General features: G+C 50.4%; 1 protein-coding gene across 1 annotated transcript in view; it reads right to left on the reverse strand.

Moving 5' to 3' along the window:
• The window catches only part of LOC144257035 (flavin-containing monooxygenase 5-like), an 11,589-nt gene extending 669 nt beyond the window's left edge, over positions 1 to 10,920 (reverse strand). The window contains exons 1-7 of the mRNA XM_077802965.1: positions 10,786 to 10,920; positions 9,324 to 9,512; positions 8,326 to 8,488; positions 6,978 to 7,120; positions 5,405 to 5,604; positions 2,208 to 2,560; positions 2,022 to 2,094 (exon numbers count right to left, since the gene is read on the reverse strand). Of these exons, the coding sequence (XP_077659091.1) occupies positions 2,022 to 2,094; positions 2,208 to 2,560; positions 5,405 to 5,604; positions 6,978 to 7,120; positions 8,326 to 8,488; positions 9,324 to 9,512; positions 10,786 to 10,920 (1,256 nt within the window). The remainder of the gene's footprint in view (positions 1 to 2,021; positions 2,095 to 2,207; positions 2,561 to 5,404; positions 5,605 to 6,977; positions 7,121 to 8,325; positions 8,489 to 9,323; positions 9,513 to 10,785) is intronic.
• Positions 10,921 to 24,011: the final 13,091 nt, after the last annotated feature.

Here is a 24,011-nt window from a genome sequence, read left to right on the forward strand (position 1 = left end):
GTTTTGTGGGCTGACAGGAGCCTGTGTGCACTGGCTGTACAACAGGAGGCGAGGGCAGCGCGTCTTTCTGATGTGACCTTAGAGGTGTGGGAGCAGGCACCTCTGCTGCATGAGTTGAGCACTTCCATGCCGTGGGACCTCCCCAGAGCGGGAGTCAGCAGCCTCCACCTGGGCTTGGAAGGCTGTTTCAGGTACAGTGCCCACAAGAAACAGCAGTGCTGCCATTTCACAGGGCTCTCCTCTTGCCTTTTGCACAGGTGAACTGGAAATGCTTAGTAACATGGGGTTTTAGTGAGTGAACTAGACACTTTCCATCTCTCCTTCAGAATTTGTCAATGAACAGTTTTCTTTGTGCTACAAAATTTGTGAAACTGTAGTGTATGTGTGTATTTGTATGTGTCTGTGTGGGGGATGAATTGGAATGAATTCCATTTCTTTTTATGGAGACACACACACACACACACACCACAGTGTCTTTAGAATCTTGACAAAAATGTGCAAGGTGATTGCTGGGTTACGGATTTGCATGTTCCCCTCTTCTTCCTTCCCTACGTGAAGACATGCATAAGCCTTTGGTTCCCTTATTGCAAACAGTTTTTGTTATAAGACCAAAGAAATGCCTGACTTGCAGGGGACTCCTTCTTGGCTTGTTTCCTTCAACTCTTGGATCATGAAAGAGAATAAGATGCAAGTCTCCGAGGCAACAAAGGAGGAGAGGGAGGGATTTCAGTGTGGGGAAGTCTGGGATGAAAGTCCAGGAACCCAGGCAGACTTCATAGGGAAGCTGCGTGGAGGTGTGGGAGTCTGGACCCCTAGCCCACCCTCCCCAGAACCCACCCTCAGCAAAGAGTCCTGCACCCTACTCGAGACAGAGCAGCAGAAGCCTCCAGACTGTAAGTGTGGCTCCGACTTGGGCCCCGCGGATATCAGCAAGCGGAGCCACCTGGGGCAGTCCACCCACCGCCACGCAGGCCCTCGAGGCTCCTGGGTTGAGTGAGTCTTCAAGAAACACCAGTTCCCACTGAGGCTGAGGGAGAGGATGATTCTAAATTCAATGTGAATTAAAAAGGACAAATAAAGGTATTTACTGAAGAACTGAAGTGGGATGTTTTGTGCTGCACAACAATGTAGTGTAGGAAATGGAGAAAAATGGGGTGAGTAGGGGAAGCATGATTCTAGAGTCCCCAGTGAGGAATTGCAGATCCTGCAGAGGTCTCTGAGTAGCTGTTCCTGATGCTTCTGAAGCCGAGTCCTTGTCCCAGAGCTGTGGAGCAGGGGCCTAGGCGGGCTGGAGCACAGGCAGTGAGCAGGGGCACAGCCCTACACAGCCCGTCAGCTAGGGCGAGCGTGAGGCAGGGCCTGTGACCGGCACGCCCAGGCAGCCCGCCCAGGGGAGATGCCCACTCTGCATAGCAGAACCCCCTAGCATCCAAGATCCAACAGCCTCAACCTCCTGCTTCCCCACAAGCAGTGGGAAAATGGAAGTAGGACAGACCTGAATGGAGGTTCGGAGTCGAGGATTAACTGTAGTGTTGGTGCTTTTCTAACCCCTGGTTAGACAAACTCGGACCAATGGCTTGGCCCAAGTGCTCTGTACACCTTAGACTAGCACACTCCACCAGCAGCCCCTTCTGAGTCTCTTCCTGGCCTTAGAAGAGTTTTGTTTCTATTCACACTTGAATAAATTCTACTCTTTCACTCTTGTCTTTATTGTCCTATGAATTTCATTCCTTGGATTTGTGAGGCAGAACCCAGGAAGAAGTTGGAGGTGCACTGCTGAAGTCCATTGTGACATTGGGGAACAGCCTGCCACCCGAGAGCTGCCACATGCCACCCTGTGGTAGTGGAGAAGAATCCAGCTTTGCTGGCTGCGACCCTTGGAGCTGACGCCAGGAGCGTTCCTGCTGTGGCTAGCTGCTGATGCTAGAAGGGGCTGTGGAGGGCTGCAGCTCACACAGACCCACCCACCAGCCAGGTAGAGGATGGAGTTTTGTCTCAAACTCTGGTTTGACTTGACTTACCTTTTCTCCATCGCCCTCTTCCTCTGGGCAATGTCCGCCATCATCTTCTTGGCAGAGGGTAGTTTGCTCAGCCCTGCAAGACAAAATGCAGAGTCTGTCAGGATCTCTAGCAAGACAACCAGGGCCAAGAGAAGCGAGGGCAGGCAGGGTGAGCGGCCAGTCTGGCTCTGGCCTCTCCTCATTCACCTTTGAACACCCGGGCAGCCCAGCGAGACTGGAGCTCTGCTATGGGCAGCACGATGCCCAGGGGCTGGACGAGGCCGATGACGGCCAGTGTGGGCTTCTCCAGGTTGGGAGGGAACATCAGCTTGTACAGGGACACCTCATTGTCAGCGACTTCAATCAGCCCATCCAGGAAAGGGAAAGAAAAGCTGTATCCTGTAGCGAAGACGACAGCATCAATGTTGGCCTCCACGGTGCCATCATCAAAGATGGCGTCCGTCTCCGTGAATTCCCTCACGTTGGGCTTCACCTGGACCCTGCCAGAAATGATGTGGTTCGGCAGGTCATCGCTGACGGTTGGGTGCTGGCTCAGAGGTCTGGAGGTAGAAACAAAATTCCCAAGTGAGCAAATATACAGAAAGAAAGCACTGCATCTGGAAAGGAATCAAAGCCAGCGGTAGGCTTCCCCCAACCCTGCGCTGGTCCCCCATCTGCCTCTAATGGCAGAGGTGAGGATTTTGTACCCTAAGTGTGGTCATCTCAGTTCTACGTTTTCTCCTATATTTTAGCTTGAAAACATTTATATCTTGCAGTCTGTGCCATACAGTCCTATTTGCTTTAGTATGAAGTTATTTACACCTCTTAAAATTAGGAAAGACGATGTTTGACTATGACTCCTTTGGAATACAAGTCTTAGACTATTATTAGTCTTCCTCCATCTCAATCTCTGCCAAATTATCACTTGTCGGCAAATCAGTCTCCAGGCTAGAGGTAGAAAACACTTGTAACAATAGGCCATAACACTCTCTAACACAATATTTGCTAAATGACTAAATTGTTCAAGTAAGTACCCCAAAGGATCCGTGTTTCAAAGAGGAAGAAGAAGAAATGGGTAGGGCAAGATGTGGGTTTGCTGTGTGTGACTCTTCTCCTAGGGAACCTTGGCCTTCCCAAAGCTCCATTCCACAGACATCCATTTACTCTCTTGGAGGAAAACCATGGCACCCAAGCACTCTGCCCAGACAGTCTCTGCTGGAGAAGAGAGAGCTATGTGGTTAACAACCAGAGGAGTCTGTGCAGGATGGTGAGGTCTGGACTGAGAAGGAGAGGCAGAGAAGGAGATGCACAAAGCTCAGATGGCTGGCAGCCAGGCAGTCGGGCACCATGGCCCAACCGTGCCCAACCGTTAGGGCAACAGTGGCAGCAGAAACACAGTCTTCCTGTAAGATAAACATGGAAAAACCCTGATTCCCAGCGATCTCTAGCCATTACAATACAGTACTTTCTCATGGGCGTGTACAGATGCTGGCATCCACGAGCCTCCTGCACTCTCAGTCAGTAAAAGCAGAGCATGTACAATGCCACAGTGCACATTCCTTGGTAATGATAATAGGTGACCACATTTTATGCATTTCCTCCACTAGACCTAGCCTTAGAGAGTGCTCCTGCTTAGAACAAAGTCCATGTCACCAGTAAGTCTTGTCCCACCTGCGCAGGCCCATGAACCTTGTGTTTGCTCTCTTTCTGCTGTGTCTATGAACCATGCTGGTACCTGGCTTTCTGTCACACATTTTATGATGTGGGCACAATGGCAGGTCCCCTGAAGATGACTTTCTCAGAACATGCCCCTGTCATGAAGCCACCTATGTCTGCACATAGAAAACCAGTGGAGCCAAGGTTGGCTTGAAGAACTTTCCAGGAAAGAGTTTTGTTTTTGCTATTATGATTTTGTTCCCAGTCCACAGCTTAGTAGACTATCATAAGTATTTTTAACGAATGAGTCAATAAATGCCACATGCCTTTGCCACATTTGATGAACATTTGAGCGATTTCTGTTTTAGAATTGTCTTTAGAGACAATTAATTACTCATATAAGGAACATGAAATATTTTTTCTTAGTCTCTTTTCCATTGTTATCATAATATCAGAGACTGTAATTTATAAAGAAATAAGGTGGGCTGGGGATGTGGCTCAAGCGGTTGACGTTCGTCTGGCATGCGTGCGGCCCGGGTTCGATCCTCAGCACCACATACAAACAAAGATGTTGTGTCTGCCGAAAACTAAAAAATGAATATTAAAATTCTCTCTCTCTTTCTCTCTCTCTCTCTCTCTCTCTCTCTCTCTCTCTCTCTTTCTATCTATCTCTATCTATCTCTAAAAAAAAAGGAAGAAATAAGGTTTATTTATCAGCTCATAGCTATGGAGGTACATGTCCAAGAACCGCATGCGGCGAGAGCCTTGGAGCTGCTGGGACACAGCAGAGTGCAGAGGTGGCTCAGGTGATATGTGCTGCGACAGAGCAAGCATGCTAACTTGGGTCTCCTTTCCTCCCCTTATAAGGCCACAGAGCCATCAGGGGCCCCAGCTTCATGTCCTCACCCAGTCCCGATGACCTCCCGAAGGCCCCACCTCCAGACACCATTGACATGTGACTGGGGACTTCTGGTACTTGAATTCTGGGACACTTTGTTCTGTTAAGTATATTTTTTTTCATTCTGCTCTTTCTCTTTTCTTAACTCCACCCAGTGTGGACACCACTTCTCTTTCACCTTCTCACTGGAAGCTGCAGGCGATTTCTGAAGCTAGAAACCCTGTGGGGTGGCCTGCAGTCACAGGGGTGTGCTCACTGTGGAGGCCCTCAGAGCTCCTCCTCCAGGTGCACTTTCCTGACAGTTCCAAACGACATCAGCCACACTGACCGTGTCCTGTTGGGCCTCATGCACACTGCCTGGTGGCCATCACGGCACCCGTTGGGTTTCCTTGCTCTAACATGCTTTCAAGTCTTTCCAACCCCAATAAACTTGACACCCAGCTGAGAGGAGGGGCAATGTTATTCTGTGTGTGTGTGTGTGTGTGTGTATGCGTGTGCACGCAGCACACTTAGCAATCAAATTTTAAATGATTGCCTAATAAATGAGAGAGTGTGTACGGGGGGCAGATACTGGGAAACGGAATCAACCACATTGTATTGTTCTATGGTATGCATGTACAAGTGTGTAACAATGGATCCCATTATTATGTATAATTGTAACACGCCAATAAAAAAATTAGAAATAAGTGCTCATGTTTATGAGCTATATTCGCATTACAAGGGCTTTATGTTAATGAAGTGTGAGGTTAATTGACCAAATGCATGCTAATTGCAAGAACTGCAGTTGTCCCTAAAGCAATTTCCCTTTCACACCCACACATGGCTCCATGCCCTAAGTCCAGGGTATCACCTGTGTTGTGGCTGCAGGCCATAGTGAGCATGATTGAATCTTGAGTTCAGTGTCTTCTCCAGGTAGTTATTTACTAATGCTGTAGTAAATATCTTCTGGATAAAACTATTGAATCGAGTGAAAAATGAGCTGTCCATAGGGTATCCATTATCCCAAACACGGTGCAAGATCCATGATCCCCGTCTAGTGCTGAGGAATACCTGAGGAGGGAGACAGAAAGCAAACCCACAGAGGAGTCAGAAACGTGCAGGATATTATTTTAGTAATGCCTCGCCCATCTCCAATTTTAAGAGCTTGACTTCCGAGGGGAGGAAGGGAGATACTGTGCAGCGGTCACCATGCTGTGCTCTGCCAGAGTTGTATACTAGTTTCCAGAAAGAAGTTGCTCCTGTGACACCAAACTTGTGAATGAAAATCAGAATATTTACTCGGTGGTCTGTATGCCTCTGGATGTTGTCTGTAGACTTGGATGTTGACACAGCTGTGCTTCATGCATGAATAAGGATTTGGTTTAGAAATTAGCTATCACATTAACTACCATATACTTCTATATTGCTTGCTCCAAAATAAAAATCGACATTAAAAATTTTAATGAATCAAATTATTCAGAACTAGTGTCCACTGAACTGAACATGGCCAGAATCACTTTTCAAATCTTTCTGTAAAGTATTTGTACATGTTTCTTCATTCTGATGCAATTAATATTGTAGATTATTGGTGCTTTTGCACACGTCAGATCATGATGCTGAATCGCAGTACTTACTGGTCCAGTCTGTAAAGTACAAGAGAAATTAGATGGGTGCAAGAGGTCAAGTATTTACTTCTTTACATTCTTGTGAAAATATTATTTTAAAAAACTAAATGTTTTGTATATTTGTTATCAGCAATTTCTCCTAAAATGATAACAAAAAAGAAAATAAGTAAAGATGGAATATTGGAACAGTCTAGTGGGCATTCCATTAATTAAGACTATGAAATGTGCTCAACAATAAGGAATGCAAAATTTCTCTCTTCCCTCTAAATTCCAAATATCATTAATTTTCTGACAGAAAAGAATGTTGAATGAACACACAAATGAAGCTCTTGGGTAACTTGCTTTTGTATCAAGGGAAACATGCGGCACTTGCTGTTTCCTTCCATCCCTCCCCATCAATACTTTTAGCTAAAGACCATCATCTGTTTACCGTCTTCCCCAGTTCTCTGTTAATTCCATCCCCAAATCTGCTGACCCTGGGCGGACTTCTTCCTTCTGCTCCTTCCTGCTGGTTGAAGCCTATCAGGACCAGGTCTATTGTGGTACGTGGGGAAGGTCAGGTTATTTGCTCCACACCTCCCTCATCTGTGCTGCCGTCACCCACTTAGCCCCTTCCTCAGTAGTCGGTCTGCCTGCCTTCCCCATTGGGAAGAGGAGGGGTCTAATTTGTACCCACCCTCCGCTCTGCATAAATTCGACCCGTTGAGGCCAGGGCCTGGACTCCCTTCTGTGTGGGCCCTTCACAAACCTAACCTACATTCTGGATGCCACCCCCAAAACGCAGGGCTCCAGTAGTGAAGCCACTGAAAGCAAACACACCTGTTTAGCCACTCGACTGAGCTCCACGGCAATATCCACACCAGAATTCCCCATGCCAACCACAACGATTCTCTGTCCTGAGAAGTCCTCGGGACTTTTGTATTCCCGACTGTGGAAATAACGTCCTTTAAACTTCTCAATGCCTGTGGAGCGAGGAGAGAATGTTTCAGCGTGAGGAGGAATTTCACAGCCTACTCAGCACGTAGAGGAAGTTATGAGTGATCAGAGTCTGGGTGGGTGGATTGCACAGAGGGAACAGAGGGCACAGAGGGAACAGAGGGGACAGAGGGCACAGAGGCTCTGGGGGCACAGAGGCCCTCTTTTCTTTGGATGTCTCCGCTGTTCCGAGTGCATAGAGCCTGGCTGGGCCGAGGCTCTCACAGCGGTCCCGCTCCCTGCCAGCACTCCCAGGCTGCGTCCTACTCTGCACACGTTTGTGTCTCTCCCCTCAACTGTCCAAACATGCACACCCACGTGTCTCCCCATGGGTACTCTTTCTCAGCCAGGAAGCAAGTCAAAAGGAGGCTGATAAATATGATAGCGGGTCATAGAATCCACGATCATGCCGTGATTATGGAGGATCTCCAGAATACGATGCGTTTTAGCATTCAGAAGGCCAAGGACGTTTATATTGCAAATGTTTGTGGGGAGACATGGTAAGGTTGGTATTTGTCAGCTGAACAACCAAAATCCACATTCAAGTGCTCGACTGAACTTGAATCCCCCCTCTACTTTTCTTCAGTCCTCAAAGAGTTTCTCCTGAGCCCTGGGAAGGCACAGAGGGCAGCTGGGTCCTGGCTGGTCCTGATGGCAGTGGGGGATAGAGGGCGCCCAGCAGGCAGGGGCGAGGAGGCTGGGGGGAGCTGAAGCGGGGTCCTGGGAGGCACTGCCATGCAGAGGGGCGGCAGAGGCCGGAGCCCGCTGGGTCTCAGTCCCCAGGAAGGCCCATGCCCAGAGCGTCGGTGGAGGCCCTCTGTGGGCTCAGGGGCTCTGGTCTGAGGGGCTCCGGCCCTCAGCTGCGCTTGCCATTTATCCCTTTTTAAGTAATTGATTTCACATTCTTCTTCGAGTGAAATCAAACAAATACACGTGAAACTAAACCACTTCCATGTGGCCACTTCATGTCAACCATGAATCTGAAGCTGCAGGAGACCATGGGAGCCAAGAGTAGGAGCCGCTTGTCACCCATTTCCTGTCCCGGGAGCTCCCCTGTCCTCCAACAGAGGGCAGCGCGGCCGTGGCTGTGTCCTCCCAGGGAAAGTGCACTGAGACTCACCGAATCCGTCCCGTCCTGGTGCCCCCTGGTGGACATGGAAAGCACTCTCCCCCCCAAGCCTTGGCCACGCACCTGGGAAGGCCTGCAGTGGCAGGTGGGGGTCCGTGTGGTGCCCACTGCAGACCAGGACCCCATGGAAGAGCAGGGACTCCCGCTGGCCCTCGGCCTCCACCACCACGACCCACTGTCCGCTGACGGGGAAGTCCGGGCACTTGCGCACGTTCTGCACTCTGGTCTGAGAACAGGCACAGGGGGACTCGCTGTCACTCCAGCCCAGTCCCTGCCCAAGCCCCAGCTCTGAGCAGTCACCTGCGGCACTCCTGCCCTCCCGGCCCCTCTCCACGTTTCTGCAGCACATTTTCAAGATATTCTGAGTATTTCTCTCAAACCTAGTTTTCCAGGCAACAGAAACAGAGGAGCCTGGCTGTGGATGGAGGGGGGGTGATGGAGCCACAGTGGTCCAGGAGCAGCCGGCTCTGCAGGTTCAGCACAGACCTGTCCTTTCTCAGCGTGTGCTCCTCCAAGGCTGTGCTCCTCCCTAGGCCTGTGTTTCTCCAGGCCTGTGCCCCCCAGACCTGTCCTCCTTTGGCAGTGCTCCCCCAGGACTGTGCTCGCCCCAGCCTGTGGCTCAGGGTTTCAGAGAGGAACCAGGCTGCACCCAAGCAGAGGGGCTGCTCCCTGGTGGGGGACGCGAGGGTCCTGACGAACCCCTTCCTTGTGATAAGCTGTGGTCCCACTCTACAGGGACGTGACTTGCCGGTCAGTACTGCGATTGTTTCACGTTCTTACACACGTCGAATGGGAGACAGAAAGAGAGGGCCGTGACCGTGCCATGCTGGAGTGTCACCAGGACAGGTTCTGACAGCAGAACCTTCCAATCTGGCATCCAAGGGAGAGGCTGAAAACGGTCTCATGACAAGCCGTGACCCTCCAGGGGACGCTCCGGAGGCTGGCTTCCTCTGGTCACAACAGAGAGGCCAGGTTTAACTGCCCAGCCAGCGCTAGTGAGTGTGGGTGCGCACGTGCACACACACACACACACACACACACACTGAACGCTGTATGTTTACCTTGAAGCGAATGTATTTCAGGAGGCCAAAGTGGCTGGCATACATCCTGAGGTACTCCATGAGTTTGGAGTTGTGCATGTAGTTGGGGAAATGGTCCGGTACGGGGAAGTCACTGAAGCACATCATCTCCTTGGACGTGTTGATGGTCACGGATTTGTAGATACTCGGCATTTCCTCTGAAGGGTTTTTCTACAGGAGAAAGTTTCTCTTGATATAATAAAATTTATAAGACAATCAAAATAAACTATCTTAAAGAGAAATGGCCTCCTATGTAATAAGTGGTACCTGGCCCTTGATTCCTCTGAGCTAAGTCCCTCCTGCTGGAGCCAAGTTACCCTGAGTCAGCAGGAACACCCCCAGGGACTTCTCAGTAGGGGTGATGGAAGCCAGAAACGGGCCTTTAAAATGCTGAAGTAAGAATGTCCACGTCCACGTGGAAGCCCCGTGACACGCCCTTCAGAATGGAAGGGCTCCCACGCCTCCTGACGAGGAAAGCTGAGGGTCTGTTGCGGCGGCCCAGCACCAGGGACAGTGTGGGGAAGCTCCTGGGCTGACTGGGAAGGGACAGGACTGAGGGGAGCAAGCACAGGGGGACGCCGGAGGGCTGAGGGCAGCGCCGCGGAGACTGTAGGCGCCTGATGAACACCACTGATCCTGCTCATGGGGTTCCTGACAGACCAGGAAGGTAGGAAGGGAAAGGAGGCCACCCTGTTTTAAGATCCTTGCTTTGCTCAGAAAGTGGGGAAAGCACCCACAAAGTGGAAAGCACTGTCAAGGTGCATTTGTGATACCCAGGGAGCCATTCCCAAGAGGGTGAGGATGGACATCTAAAGACCAGTGCACAAAGAAAACAGAGGATGAACCATACCAAGATACAACCAGAAGAAAGAAAAGGGGGAATAAAAATGATAAAGGTATGAAACGAAGATGCAAGACAGTGAGTCTGACCTCCACGTATTCACACCCCGTGACATGTGGCCCTCCAATAGCACTAACGGGAAAGGCCCTCCCACAGAGGCACACCTTCCTTAGGCCAGCTGTAAGAGAGAGGCTGCACCAGAGACGCTTGCATGGGAGAACCCCAGGCAGAAGCAACGGGAGTGGCTGCCTTGGGAGCCAACCAGGGAGATAATGAGCCAGAGAGCACGGCGACATACAGGGCCATTGCGCGGAGGTACAAAGATAGTACATTGAAATGAACCTGGTGACATGGTTTCAAAATACATAAAGTAAAAAGTAACAGTTAAGAAGAGAAACAAACCATATTCCTAGCCTGCCGGGCACCCAGTGCCTATTCCAGAACTGTCACACATGCACGTTGCCTCAGTCAGAATGCAAACAAGATTGGGGTCTTACCAGTTCTTCACCTGCAGAGTGCTGTACAAGCCGCCTTGTCAGACTTTACCCTGGTTGTCACACTTGGAGACAGCATGGCTTAAAGTCAGATAAAACCCAAACTTACTTGAAATTTCCACAGGCCTCCGATGTCGTCATTCCTTTCAAAGCAGGTGGGCTCCAGACCCTCATCCAGGCAGCACTTGATGGCAGCCAGTCCACTGATCCCAGCTCCAATCACGGCGATCCGCTTCCTGGCCATGGCCCCAGCTGGATGCGATTCTAAACAAACCATCTTGTCACAAAGGTCTGCAGTTTGCTGCCCTGAATTGTGTTATTCTCACTCACATCGTGTACGGATTACCAGTGTGTTGATCACCTTTCAGGGACTAGGAGAGATTAAGGGACACAGGGCTGGGACACAAATCTGTTCCCCAGCCCCAGTTCTCTTCACAGTCAGGGAGACAGACTGGAATTCCAGGCTGTTTGGTGAATGCAGTGATGCCTGTATCCCGTGGCTTCCATTAGGTGGCACAGGGAGGCCATACCTGGCCTGCTGGAGAGGCGGCCCAGGTGCGAGCGCAAGGCGATTGGGGTAACGGCCAGGTGTGGGCCAGGATCGGAGGGTCTCTGCACGTCTGGGGTGTTCCAGAGGGGACGAAAAGAAGGCAGAAGTGAGAGGGTGTGCAGGCCCCAGGGGCGCGTGAGGCCGACTCAGGGAGACAGGACGGGAGGGCCCTCCTGCAGAGGGCTGTGGTCAGTCACGACCTTTGACAGGGGTTCCAGTGGTGGGACAGGGACATTCTTATAGAAGTCTGGGAGGAAATAAGGCCCGTAAACACAGAAACAGTAACTGCTAATCATGGGCCACAGAAGCCTACGGAAGGGAATCCCACATTGACCTTCTTCCCCTCCTTTAATAGCAAAATAAAAGCCGACTGGGAAGTCCTTGGCTGTTTGAGAATTATTAGGAAGCATCAGTACTCAGCATCTCCGAGTCTGAGGCTGCCTTCATTCCCTCGTTTTCCCCTTATTTGTCTGCTCAACAAACACTGACTGGTTCTAAACTGTGCCCCAGGACTGTGCTTCCCTCTGCGGTCACAGGAGGAAACAGCAGAGTCCTGGGCCCTGAAGCCTCAGTCGAATGGGGAGTCCTGCAGGTAAAGATGACGGCTCCAGGGCAGGTACTTACCTGTAAGCTGTGTGTCAGTCTTGCTGAACTCTCATGGCGACTGTGAGACCCAGGCCTTCTGCACACACATGCCAATTGTCACAAAGGCTGCTTCCCCTGGGGAAGCGTCCTCCCTTTCCCACTGGCTACCTCCTGTGTGAAGCCCTCCCTGGACTTCTCAGGCAGGCTTACACCATCCTTTTTGGTGACCAGTGACGGCCCAGATCTCTGTTCATGCATTTACCACATGCTTCTATAATTTGTCTTACACTGGTCGAGTCATAAGCACCTAGAAGGTCTAAGCTGCCTGATTGATACCTAGTGAATATCCATGGATTGAAATGAGTGAATACATGAATTTCTAAGTTTATCTGTTTTTCAACTTGTTACTGTAGTTGGGCATTATGCTATACAATTATAATCACATAACAAAAATTAGTGACCATCCAAAAATTTCCACACATAAAACAGTGTAAGGAAAAGATAAGAGACTCACCTTTGAAAAGAAGGAAATTCAAGTTTAGGTTCAGCTTCTCAATTAAAGCAGACAATAATGCTCCTCCTGTTTTGAAAATAAAGCTATTCTGCAGCAATGCGAAGACTTTTATAGCTTCCTGAATTAGCTGATGGATGAACCCTTCCCTTGACTCTTCCAATTTGGACTTAAAAATTGCCTTGAGCCTTTTAGGAAAGGAACCAACTGTTGTGCAGTGCATTCTGATGCCAATTAATGCAGTGTAAAGGCCATCATCCCACAAGAAATTGGCTAGAGAAAGCTGAACAAACATTTCAGGAAATAAGCAATGCTGTTAAATCACTAGTTCCAAGGACAAACATTTTTATCAGTTTAGATATTCTTATGCTAAGAAAACTTTGTAGAAAATGAAAACAATATTTAGTTAATGCTGAAAATATAACCCTTAAGAAAAATCCAAACAGGTTGAAATGACAAAAAGAGATATATCAAACAATAAACTACAACGATGTGATTCTGCAATCTGTATTTGGGGTAAAAATGGGAGTTCATAACCCACTTGATTCTTTTTTTTTTTTTTTTTGCAATTGGCAAAGGGGATTTATTAATTCCCCACTTGATTCTAATGTATGAAATATGAGATGTCAAGAGCTTTGTAATGTTGTGAACAACCAATAAAAAAAAAAGAAAAAAGAAAAAACCAACTCTTCCCAATACCACTATTCTCAATATCTACTTACTACAGTACCTACTTTTGCTGTGGTGGTCTGTGGAGCTGCCCTTGGAAGAGAGACCCATCACTGGCTCTGCCCATCTGCAGAACGGGCTTCTACAGAGGCCTCAGTCCCTGGGGTCAGCATAGAATTCTGCTTACCCCAATTTCCTTCCCCACCTTCTGTGATCTGCAGTGACCCTGTAAATGCATTTTACACCTTATCCTGACAGGACGACCTCCTGTCACTCAGCACTCTGGGGATACCCAACAGCAGAGTGAAAACCTTGTGGTGGCCATGATCTCAACATGTGAACAGTTGACGAGGCAGAAATGAACAGAAGGCAGAAGGGCACCTGCACGGGAGCTCTTGACTCCTTATGTCCTAACGTCCCCAGTGACATCAGTGCAGCCCCCTACGGCGGCAACCCTCCAGGTGAGCTTTCCCGTGGTGTCCTCCTGGTCTGTGAGGCAAGCTGTGGGGGAGGAGGTGGGCCCACAGATCTGTTCCATCCCCTGGACCCTTCGAGGGAGGGTTTCTTGTTTGGAAACATGTCTTATTTTCTTACTTTTTCGGAGTTTGGTTTTCTTGCCTCCAAAAACATCGTCCAGCTCTCTCTCCATCTTTGGTGGACTCTACCCCACTGAGGTTGTAAGTCCGGCAGACCCCCAGCCTGCTGGCTTCCCTGCTCCTGCCCTGGTATAGCACCCCTCCTCTGCGCTGTTACTCTCATCTGCGGCCAAGACTCCTTTTAGGAAGTAGCTCCGGGGAGAGAAGAAAGCATGGCTGTCACAGATGAAGACTGTTTAATGAAGCATTTACAAATCCCTTGTTTCTGAAATATAAAAAGCAGCAAACTAAACTTCAGTTGGAGAAGGGAAACTTGACTTCAAGCCCTTGATATGGCAGAGAATGAACTTCTGTTCCTGCCCGCGTGGGATGAGTGAGTGGGCTTCTCATGGTGTTCTCACCTGGATTCAATTCATCCTCTCTTATGAGGACCTTCTCCTGGTTCTGAGTCCAACACACCTGTAGGAACGAGCTCACTCTCACTACATCTGAACCCAGCATCATGGGTGGCAGGACAGAAGTGAGCTACGGGTATGGACTGAAGGAGCAATCCGTGAATTCAGAGTTTAATCTCATGAGAAGAGCCGAAAGAAATAGCACGAGAGCGCATTTGTTTGAGGATGTTGTCACAACTGCTGTGCTGTTCTGGTCCCAGGTCACCATCACCGACACTCAGGAAGTCTTCTTGGAGTCACCTCTGGGTGCACTGAGCTGTCAGTCCACCTGGGGTGGAGCTTGTTTTGTGAAACTTTCTCTGAGTCTGCGAACCTCTCTGTCTCTTGTGTCTACATGTGTGTGTACGTCTTTACACGCCCCTCTCTTCCATGGGCTCCAGCAGGACCACAGAGTCCAGGCGGCTCCCCTGTGGTGTAACATGGAGGGGAAGGGACCTGGGGAGTTTGCAGCAGTAGCCAGGGCAGGCTCTGCTCCCTGAACAGGCGGGCTAGTGTTCAGCGCTCCTCATAGGCCTGTCTACGTTGCCCCCCTCCGGCGTGACCTACCGCTGCACCTTGTGTCACTGGAAGGAAAGAGGCCCTTCTGGAGAAGCCAGGGAGACGTGCATCCCAGCAGCAGAGCCGGCTCCAGGCTTTGCGCCCAGGGCCTGTGTCTGTCAGCGTGGTCTGTCAGCATCCGGGCCCCTGTGGTTTTCCCTGTAGCCCTCTGTGTCACATGTGACCACCCACCCAGTCCGGCCGGAGCCAGGCGCTTCTGCTGTGATGGCCCCAGCTGTGCCCTGCCTGGGAGAAGCTTCCAGCATCCCATGTCGGACCCACTGTCGTGTCCAGCCTGCTGCTGAGGACCCTGAGAAGTGCGTCTCTGCTGATGAGGACACAGAGCAGAGGTTCCCAACTGGGGGGGACACAGGGTGTGCTGGGACATGAACCCGCAGAGAAGCCCGGGAAAGAACGTGAAGCACAGCTTCCCAACTGTGTGGGGACAGGATGTGCTGGGACATTTTGGCTCCTCACAATGCGTGCTGCTGGTGGCAGGCTCCCGGGCCAGCCTCACTGAGCTCCCAGCAGCCTGGTGAGCGCCTTCTGTGTGCGGTAAACACAGCTGGTGGTGTGCCTTGGAGTGCTAGTGTAGGGAAGCCCTGTCCCAGGCACAGCCAGGTTGGACGGGCACTGCCATTTTGCCATGATTGTTCTAGAACATCTCTTGACGAGGGGGCTACAGCTCCATGTTCTTCCCCCTCTTCCTCCTCCCCAGAGGGACCGCCTCCTGAAAGTGGTGTGCTGCTTCCTGTGCGTGATGGTGTCACACACGCAGGTGCTGTGCCAGTGGATCTCACCTGTAGGCTCCACCCTGCAAGGACGTGTTCACAGCTCACTTTCACTCAGGTCTCATACTTCTAGAGCTGAAGTTTGACTTACCTGCACTTTTAGAATCACTGATGTATTCTGAATTCTTGGTGCTGTATAAATTCGTGTTTTCTGTTTAACGTATCTTTTCTTTATTATTGTCTCCCATTCACACTTCAGGTTACTGCATTTCTCTTTCAACACATGCTTTCCTTCTGCTGACTTGGGAGATAAAATTCTCTTTATACTTTTTCACTTATTACTCTTAAATTTTAACATGAATACATAACAAGGCAGCTAATGAATAATGTGAAAACCTCAGAAAACATCATTTCCAATTACTGTTTACTGTTCCAGTTTTCACTTACTCCAACTTTGTTTTCTAAAACTTTGTTCTCACCTATTAAACCTCCTCCTAGGTTATAATTCACATTACTTGTGGTGAACTGTTCATCAGGTAAAGTGGCCACCATTGTGTGAACACGGCTGTCTCTTGTGTGTTACTGTTTTCTTCTGGGTTAAATTTCCTTTACTTTGAAGATTTGCGTTAGACATCTTTCCAAGTCTTTCTAAGGATCTGTGAATAGTAAATTCTTAATCTTGGTTAAAGAAAAGCAAGAAGCAAAAAGCAAAGCTGGGTTTCCCTGGTGAATTTGTCTGGCTGAGTAGAGGTTGATTTACAGCGGCTTTTCCCTCAGTAAGGATTTTTCTCTTCTTTTTTCTATCGATAAGAAACATATCAAGATGATCATGATTACTTTGGTGATAGTGGCTCTTTTCTTCCAGTCTGTGTGTATCAATCTTTTTCCCCTTTGTCCTTAGTATTATGGATTGTCATTGTAATATGTTTGAGTTGAATTCCTTTTAAAACTTATTCTGCTAAAACCATTTGTGCATCTGAGGATCCATGTTGAGAAATTCTGAAAGATTCTTGGTCATTCCTCTGGTTGCTGCGTCTCGGTCATTCTCCTGATTCTGTATTTCTGATCATTCTGCTGAACACACATTTAGCTTTCTCACGCCAGCCCCACGGCGCCTTCACTTTTTCTTCAATGTGTTTAGCACTTTATTTCTCATACTGCAGGGCAGCAGGGTGAGAGTGACCCATGGTGCCACCAGGGCTGCTGCCCCTCGGCCACTCCTGAAGATGGCCACTCCTCGGGCCGCCTCAGGCCACCTCCACGGTTCTCACAAGTGTCTGCTCTTCTTCTCTTTTTGGTCTTTCCTTGTTTTTATTGGAGCCTTGATGGGATCTCTTGTTGTGTGTTTGTACGCACACAGCGTCACAACGTGGGAGCCGTGAGGTGCTCCTGAGTTATCTCTTCACCCTGCTGTTCTGTGCCAGGGAGAGAAAGGCTAGTGGTGATCCACGGGCGAGAGGTCACAGAGGGCCAGTGAGGAAGGTCTGGCCAGGATTGGCCTCCCAGGTGTGGGCCTGGGCTGACGCACAGGGCGGGGGCTGCTTCGGGGTTCAGTGTTTGATGAAGGCAACTCTCCATGCATTTTTATTTTCCGTTCAGCCTCACAATGATTTAGCCGTCATCAGTCATGGCTCTGAGTTAGGCCAGTGTTGTTTCCTCTTGGTTTGGACCCTCACTGCTCCAGGTTCCAAAGGAGAAGCAGGCAAGGAGCAGGCTTCTGCAGGTCTGAGTGTGAGGGACAGCGAGGCGGAGTGGCCGGGACTGAAGGAGCCTGCTTGGAGAGCAGCCGAGGAGGTGGCGGTCAGAGGGGCTACTCGGCGGAGAGGTCCTGCTCACAGTCTGGGGACTCTGAGGAACGGAGCCAGGCTCTTAACAACACGGGGACAAGGCCGTGTCCTGGGAACGCTGGGGAAAGGTCTCACCTGGGATGCGAGGGAAGAGGCGGGAGACAGGTGTCCCTGAGAGCAAGGCAAGGGGGCTGTGACGAGAGGCGCATTGGTGTCCCCAGCGAGGCTGCTCCTGAGGACTGTCTGAAGTTGCACCCCCCAGCATCCTTGCACCTTTCTGCTTTTTCAACTTAGTTTTTGATTCACTATTTTAAAAACCTCTGCGTAGGCCAGTAGTGTTGTTGGTTGCAACCACGTGCCACTGTCAGGTAGTCTGAGCCTCCGTGGGCCTCTGAGCTGACTCTTCTCCCGACTTGATCATTTCAATGATAGCGTGCAATGCCCAAATTTGCAAAGGTGTCAAGTTGTCCTGATGATTTAAATATGATTAAGATGATGGCAATATGAAGAGGGAAAGGTTTCAGAATTAAGCTTGAAAGACCATTTCATGATTTAAATAGAGTTGTCGAATGTAATTATAAGCTTATTGTAGAGGACAGAAGTAAATCTGATAGGAAGTCAGCTTAACTTGTTTCTATTTCTTCCTTTCTGTGTACAAGCATAGGTAGGTGTTTGTCTTGGAAAGATATTTGACAATAGCAAGAGCGTGGGCTCTTCATGTGGAATGGCTATGTTGAGGAGTTGGACGCAGTCCTGGATGAACAGAAACAGCTAGGATGACGGGATCTGGGAAGGGGTATATATTCCCCAAAGATAAACTTAAAATAATGCCGCAGTCTGGCTGGGCACAATTCAGGAGCCACTTGTCAAAAGAAACTAACTTTATTTTTAGAACTACAAATGCCAAGCAAAACAGCTCCTCAGGAAAAACCCTCAGAGCCCAACTGCCACCACCGGCTTCCACAAGCCTCTCCCGCACACCAACCACCACCTCCCACAATCCTCCTGCTCTTGAGGCCGATTGGCTGGGTCGCATGGGCGGAGCCAAAGAAGTCCCCCAATGAGCAGTTCCGTAGTCTGAAGGGCAGGGAAACAGCCCAATGAACATCACCGCAGAGGAGCCAATCAGCTAGATGTTGCTGGGGCCACTGTGAGCATCAGCCGGCAGCTGGAAGTTTGCTGGCAGCTGGAAGTTTGCTGGGGCCCCTTTGGCTGTGGCTCTCAACAGGGATCCCGTAGGAATCAGAGAGAGTTATGGGGGGGTTAGAGAGCAGGGGCTGGAACTGGGGGCAGTAGATGAAGTCACATGAGGTACGGTTGAGAGCCAGAATCTGAACAGGAGGAGGACGCGGGCAGGAGGCACACCCCCAGATCACAGGGTGTGGAGCCGCCGGGCCCAGGGGCACACCGGGAGTGTCTGGCCGGGGGAGAGTGTTCCCACAGACCTTGACTCTCAAAACTCCCAGGACCAAGTCACCGGGCTTCTTGAGTAATTCCTTAATTGTTGCTCAAGTGGATTAATGTGGCACTTTATCTCCTCTGAGATCATAAATGCATCTTGAGCCATCTGGAAAGGGCTTAAGGTGATTATGCCATGAGAAAGATCACCTTTGAGCCCCACCAGAGAACATGTTGGCCTAAAGGAGGGGCAGCGATACGAGTCTGTCAGCTGACCCCAGCACTGCAGGCAGGGACAGGGGCCAGGGCTGCCCTCGGGCTGCGGCCAAATCTTGGTGGCTAAATTAAAATGACACTTAGGGGAGTGTATCTCCCTTTATTTTCTCAGTGAGTCCTGCAGAGGGTGGAAGTAGAAGAAAGTGAGGACCTCAGGGACGCAGAAAGGACACAAAGCCACTCTGCTGAGCACCTTTCCCAGAGGTGCTTGGGGGTCAGCCTGTGCTCGCTGCGGGGAGCTAGCCCTGCCAAACCCTCGAGCTGTGAGCAGCCAGGAGGACCTCAGCCGTGTCAGTGCCGGACAGGGTGCTGCTGAGCCTGTGTCGGGGGCGCACCAGTCCCCACCAGCCCCTGAGGCCAGGCGGCCATGCACTTGCCCAGGCCTGTGCTTCCTCTGTGCTTGGTGTCCGCACTTGTCTGTTCTCTGTACATTATGAACTCGGTGATGCTCTCTGACCTCGCCTGGTGTGTGTGGCTTAAGATGATGAGTCTGGCCACTCTGCTCACCGCTGGTCCTTGGTGCAGGACAGACTGTGGCTGTGATGGGCGATTTTACATGCCAGCGTGGCTGGGCTCCAGTGCCCAGGGTGGAATGCCAGTCTAGTGATAAATCGCTTCTTTAAGAAGTGATTTAAATCAGCTGATTCTGAGTGAAGCAGGTGACATTTCCTTATCAGCGAGCCTCATTCAGTGGCTGAAGGCTTCAAAAGAAGACTGAGCTGCCTGATAAGGAGCCCCCTGCCTCCAGCCAGCCATGAGATCCAGCCAGCAGCCTCCCCGTCTCCAGCCTCCTGGCCGTCCTGCCGATTTCAGGCAAGCAGCCTCCTTGCTTGAGCCAGTCCTCTGTGCTGAAGTGCCGAAGTCACAGGCTTCTTCCAGGACAGGAGTGGGCTCCTGGCAGGTGACCCCACTGCAGCCCATGTGGAGAACTCCCTTCAGACCAGGGCAGAACCTTCCAGAACATTCAAAGACAAGAACATACACTGCAAATAGGTGAGCTGTGATGGTTCCCAGTGCAGCTTAAAAAGGATCATCCAGTGTAAGAATGAAGTAAAGAGGCCGTCTCAGTGAGCTTCCGCCTCCCTGTGGCCAAACCACAGACAAGAACGACTTGGAGGGAACGTTGTTTGGGGCTCACAGCTTCAGAGCCTCCGTCCACAGATGGCTGACTCTTGTTCTGGGCCTGGGGAGGACCCTGCTCAGCTCAGGGTGGGGTCAGAGAACAAGGGGAGGCAGGTGGGGGGACACGCCTTCCAGGGCAGCCCCGTGACCCTCCTCGGCCAGTCCAGTCCAGCTCCCGCGGGCGGTCATTTCGCCTCCGGCGTGCCCACCTGGCTCTCCTCTGGGCTGCCTCCTGGCCCACTTAGACCCACTCCGTTTGGCTCTGTTAGACCAGGACGCAAGAAAAGACCACTGACTCCAATTAAAATCAAATTAAAGCAAGCTTATTATTTCGACCGGCCGGGCTGCCTTTCCCTCCCAAAACGGCGGGAACAAAACAGCACCCCACCTTTCCTACAGCCCAGCTTTATAGCCCAGAAAGTTACACAAAAGGGGGGTTACAGATAACAGAATTCTGACAAGCATCACACTAATGGTAGTTTACATTTTTTTTTTTTTTTTTTGCTGGCCCCAACATCAGAATTTATGAGGACCATTAGAGCCTCAGAGAGGGTCGTTGTCTGGCCAGGGAAGGCCAAGATTTATGAGGTGTCACTAAAGTTTCAGAGAGGGCTGCTATCTGGTCAGAGAGCCAGGCCTGGGTGAGTTCAAGGCACAGGCAGGCATTCCAAGCAGGTTCAGAATTTGCACTAATTTATAGTAAAGCCGAAATTAGCTTTTCATGGCTTTGTGGCAAGATGGCTCTCAATTTTAATAAAAGATCAGGTAGGGTCTATCAGCTCCTGATCTGAAGGCCCATGGACTGATTCAACCTTCCCATCTCCATGACTCTTGGGAGCACTAGGAAAATGGAAGGAAATCCCTCCCGTGGGATCAGGCTCTCTCCTTTCTCCACGCTAAGCCTTCCCTTGGCTCCTCTTGCTCCCCGCCCACCTTCTACTTGCCACTCAAGCTCTGGACTCCTCCAGAGACCCTACTTCTAGACACACAGGGACCCAGAGCTCTCCTACATCGTTAAGCCCTGGGCAGCCATCTCCCTGCCCACGGCCACACTGAAGCTGACATTGAAATACAAAGGACACACTCAGCAGGCTTGGTAAGAGGCCTAAGGGGAAAAAAAGGGGGAAAAAGGGGAGAAAAGTGCTATTTAACTTTTCTCTTGGCTAGGACACAGAAGAATGGCTTCAGATGTTCCCTGTCTCCCTGATCTCACACGCCCTTTTCACCTTTATGTGGCTGAAAAGCAGGGATTTGCTCTAGGGGTCCTCGGACACTTGCTGGAGCCAACCTTTGCCCCTATGGCTTATCTATCCAAGGGACTTTGGTGGGTTTTTGGCCCCCAGTTCCCTCCTGACCTGTGGGAGAGATTGGGGGAACACGTCCCGACCAGGACGAACCAAGAAAGGTAAAGGTGGACTGGCCGCCCACACCCAGCCCTCCCTCCCTGAGGACAATCAGACCCGCCAGGGAGAACAGTCAAAGCAGGAATTGAATTGGGTGCCCTGAGGGAGTCTTGGAGAACACCTCTGGTGAGGTGGTAGGGCTGGGGGCGACTGGCTGTGAGCGCCCTCCACCTGGGCTCTATCAGGTGCACAATCCTGCCACGTGCACACCGTGTCCTGGTCACTCACCTACAGAGTCCAGTAGCACACCGCGAAGCCCACCGTGCATCACCAGAGCATCCACGCCAGCCCCCCTTACACCACGACTCAGTGTACAGAGACGGATTTGGCTAATGGTAACTCTGTACCTCTGTTGTAGGGACAGACGAGGCCAGGCACCAAAGACAGCAGGACACAGTTTTATTTGGCTGCAGCCAGGTTCAGAGGGCACAGCCTTTGCTGTAATCAATCAATCCCCTGAACCCCGAGTTCAGGGAGTTTCAGAGTTTTATACCCAGTGTGTAAGGGGAGGGGCTCAGAAGTTCAGTCTGCAGAAGTTCACATAAAAACAGCTTTTTCTTTCACTGTTCTGGGCAAGTTAACCCTTCAAGGACCACACCTGAGAAGGGGGGAGCTTCTTCTCCCCTCTCTCTCCTCCCCCTGCCAGCTGTTACCATGGGCCCAATTGTAACTTATCTTAAAAATGTAGACATCTCTGTGAAGCCCAGCTCAAGGCCAGAGGCCTTGTTTGCACATTTCTTCAAAGTACTATACTGGATGCGTTTGTGATAACTAGTAAGGAGTGTCCAGCACCTGGAGAGCTGGTATCTTCTCGGCCAGTGGCCAGGTAAACAGGGCGACATGAAAATAGGAAGTTTATCTACATTGGACTCTTTTGCTGACAATCCTAAAATCAGCCCTGGTGAAGAGGGCTTTTCTGTGGAGAAAGGGGGTGCCACTTGACCTCGTGATTGTCTTCACTGGACAAAATTTAGCAAGCTCATTCCTACAACTCTTATTTGTTCTCCAGATGGGTGACATTCCTCCTTTTGAGAAACACAGAATGTTCCAGACAATGTGAGAAGCTTCTTAAGGGAGACACATGAGAGATTCATTGCAATGTGGATGACACCATTTCCTAACAATGGATTTTGGACCCGAATCCATGGATTGGCTCTTGACCTTAGAGTGAAAGGTGTGGTACAGAATCACAAGGAGGCCAATCTCCATTTGCATGGAAGCCCTGAGTACAACCTGTGCTTGATGTCACAAGCCCAGGTTAACCTTCCCACTTTGACAAAAGAGGGAGCTGTTAATTAAGGAAGGAGGTGCCTGAGTCTATGACTGAAGTTTAGAAAGCCGTGGATAAGTCCAGTGGCCACCAGAGCCCACGCCTGAAGTCCAACGCAAGGCACCGTGGTGGAGAGGGTCTGCTTTGACATTCTCCCACAAAGGGACGCAGAGGAGACTCCCCAAAGGGGTCGAAGCCAGCAGTGAGTGGAAGGTCCGGACTCCAGAACTCTTCACAGCAGGACAGCCTAGCAGAGTCACCTGCCATAAATCTGTCCCAAGGATGGGTGATGATGGTGACCGAGAAACCCTGCTGAGACCAGTCATTCCACTCCCCTTTGAAAGCATTAGCCACGTACGTCCCTCTTCTACCTACAGCCCTGACCACCAACCCCGTTCCCAACTGGTCTTACACTTTCTGGCCTTCAGCGGTGTCCTCTGGCCCCTGACACACCAGATTCCGTGTGAAGCTTCCTCCTTTCCGTCTCTGAGGAGTGCGACTCGACACTGATGCCCAGTGGTGCTCCACACCTGGGTTCACACCCACCGTCTTCTCTAGAGCACTTGCTAACTGAATTCTGTAATGATGGACACACACTCTACTGGGCTTCCATATGGCACCCAAGTCACTCTCCGGGACATTTCCAGAACCAGAAACTCAAATGTAAGTGTCCCTCGGCTCACTGCGATCCATCCTTCCCTGCCCCTTGTCCTATTCCGTGGTTAGAACTCAGACAGGACGCAGGTGGTACTAAAACAAGCTCATGCTCTGTGGGGTGCACCCAAGAGCTCAGGGTGCAGGAGCCTCCTGGGGCTGTGTGCCAAGGTTGTGTACATGTGACGTGAATCTTTCGGGGGCTGGTATCCAGGGCATTCATCTTTTTTTTTTAAGGTATATGAGATACAAAAATGTTAAAAGATCCATTTCTATAATGAACTAAAGTCTTAGAAACCCCAAAATATGTGAAATTAAATCATCAGAAAACAACCTGAGAGAATATCAAGCCACTCAAGAACTGGTTTCCCTCCTAGCAGTGCCATGGGAGGTGGTGACACCGTCTTCCTGACCGCGCAGCAAATACTCACAGCTGATGGAGAAGCAGTGCTCTTAGCGTGCCGTGGTGTGCTCCACTCCAGGGACCGCAGCCCACCGGGACTCCTCACTGCATCTAAGGGGGACTGGAGCTGTGGGCCACGGGCCCCGCTGGGGGAGCTGGGCGAGCTTTCTTAAACCCGAGTAACTGTGCTATTTTCATTATCCTCTGACCATTCCCCAAAATGAAGGTCTCAGAACAGAAGAAAAGACCTCATTAACTGATCTTGAAGTCTGTGTATCCCAGTGCACAGCTGAGAAGGCCTCAGGCATGCAGAAGGTACCAACAAGTTTAAAGCAGAAACCAGGTGAAGCCAACCTTGGGACACAGGAACTGGGCAAGTGTTCACTGG

The sequence above is a fragment of the Urocitellus parryii genome, chromosome 9 (genome assembly GCF_045843805.1).
Source record: "Urocitellus parryii isolate mUroPar1 chromosome 9, mUroPar1.hap1, whole genome shotgun sequence".
Lineage (NCBI taxonomy): Eukaryota > Metazoa > Chordata > Mammalia > Rodentia > Sciuridae > Urocitellus > Urocitellus parryii.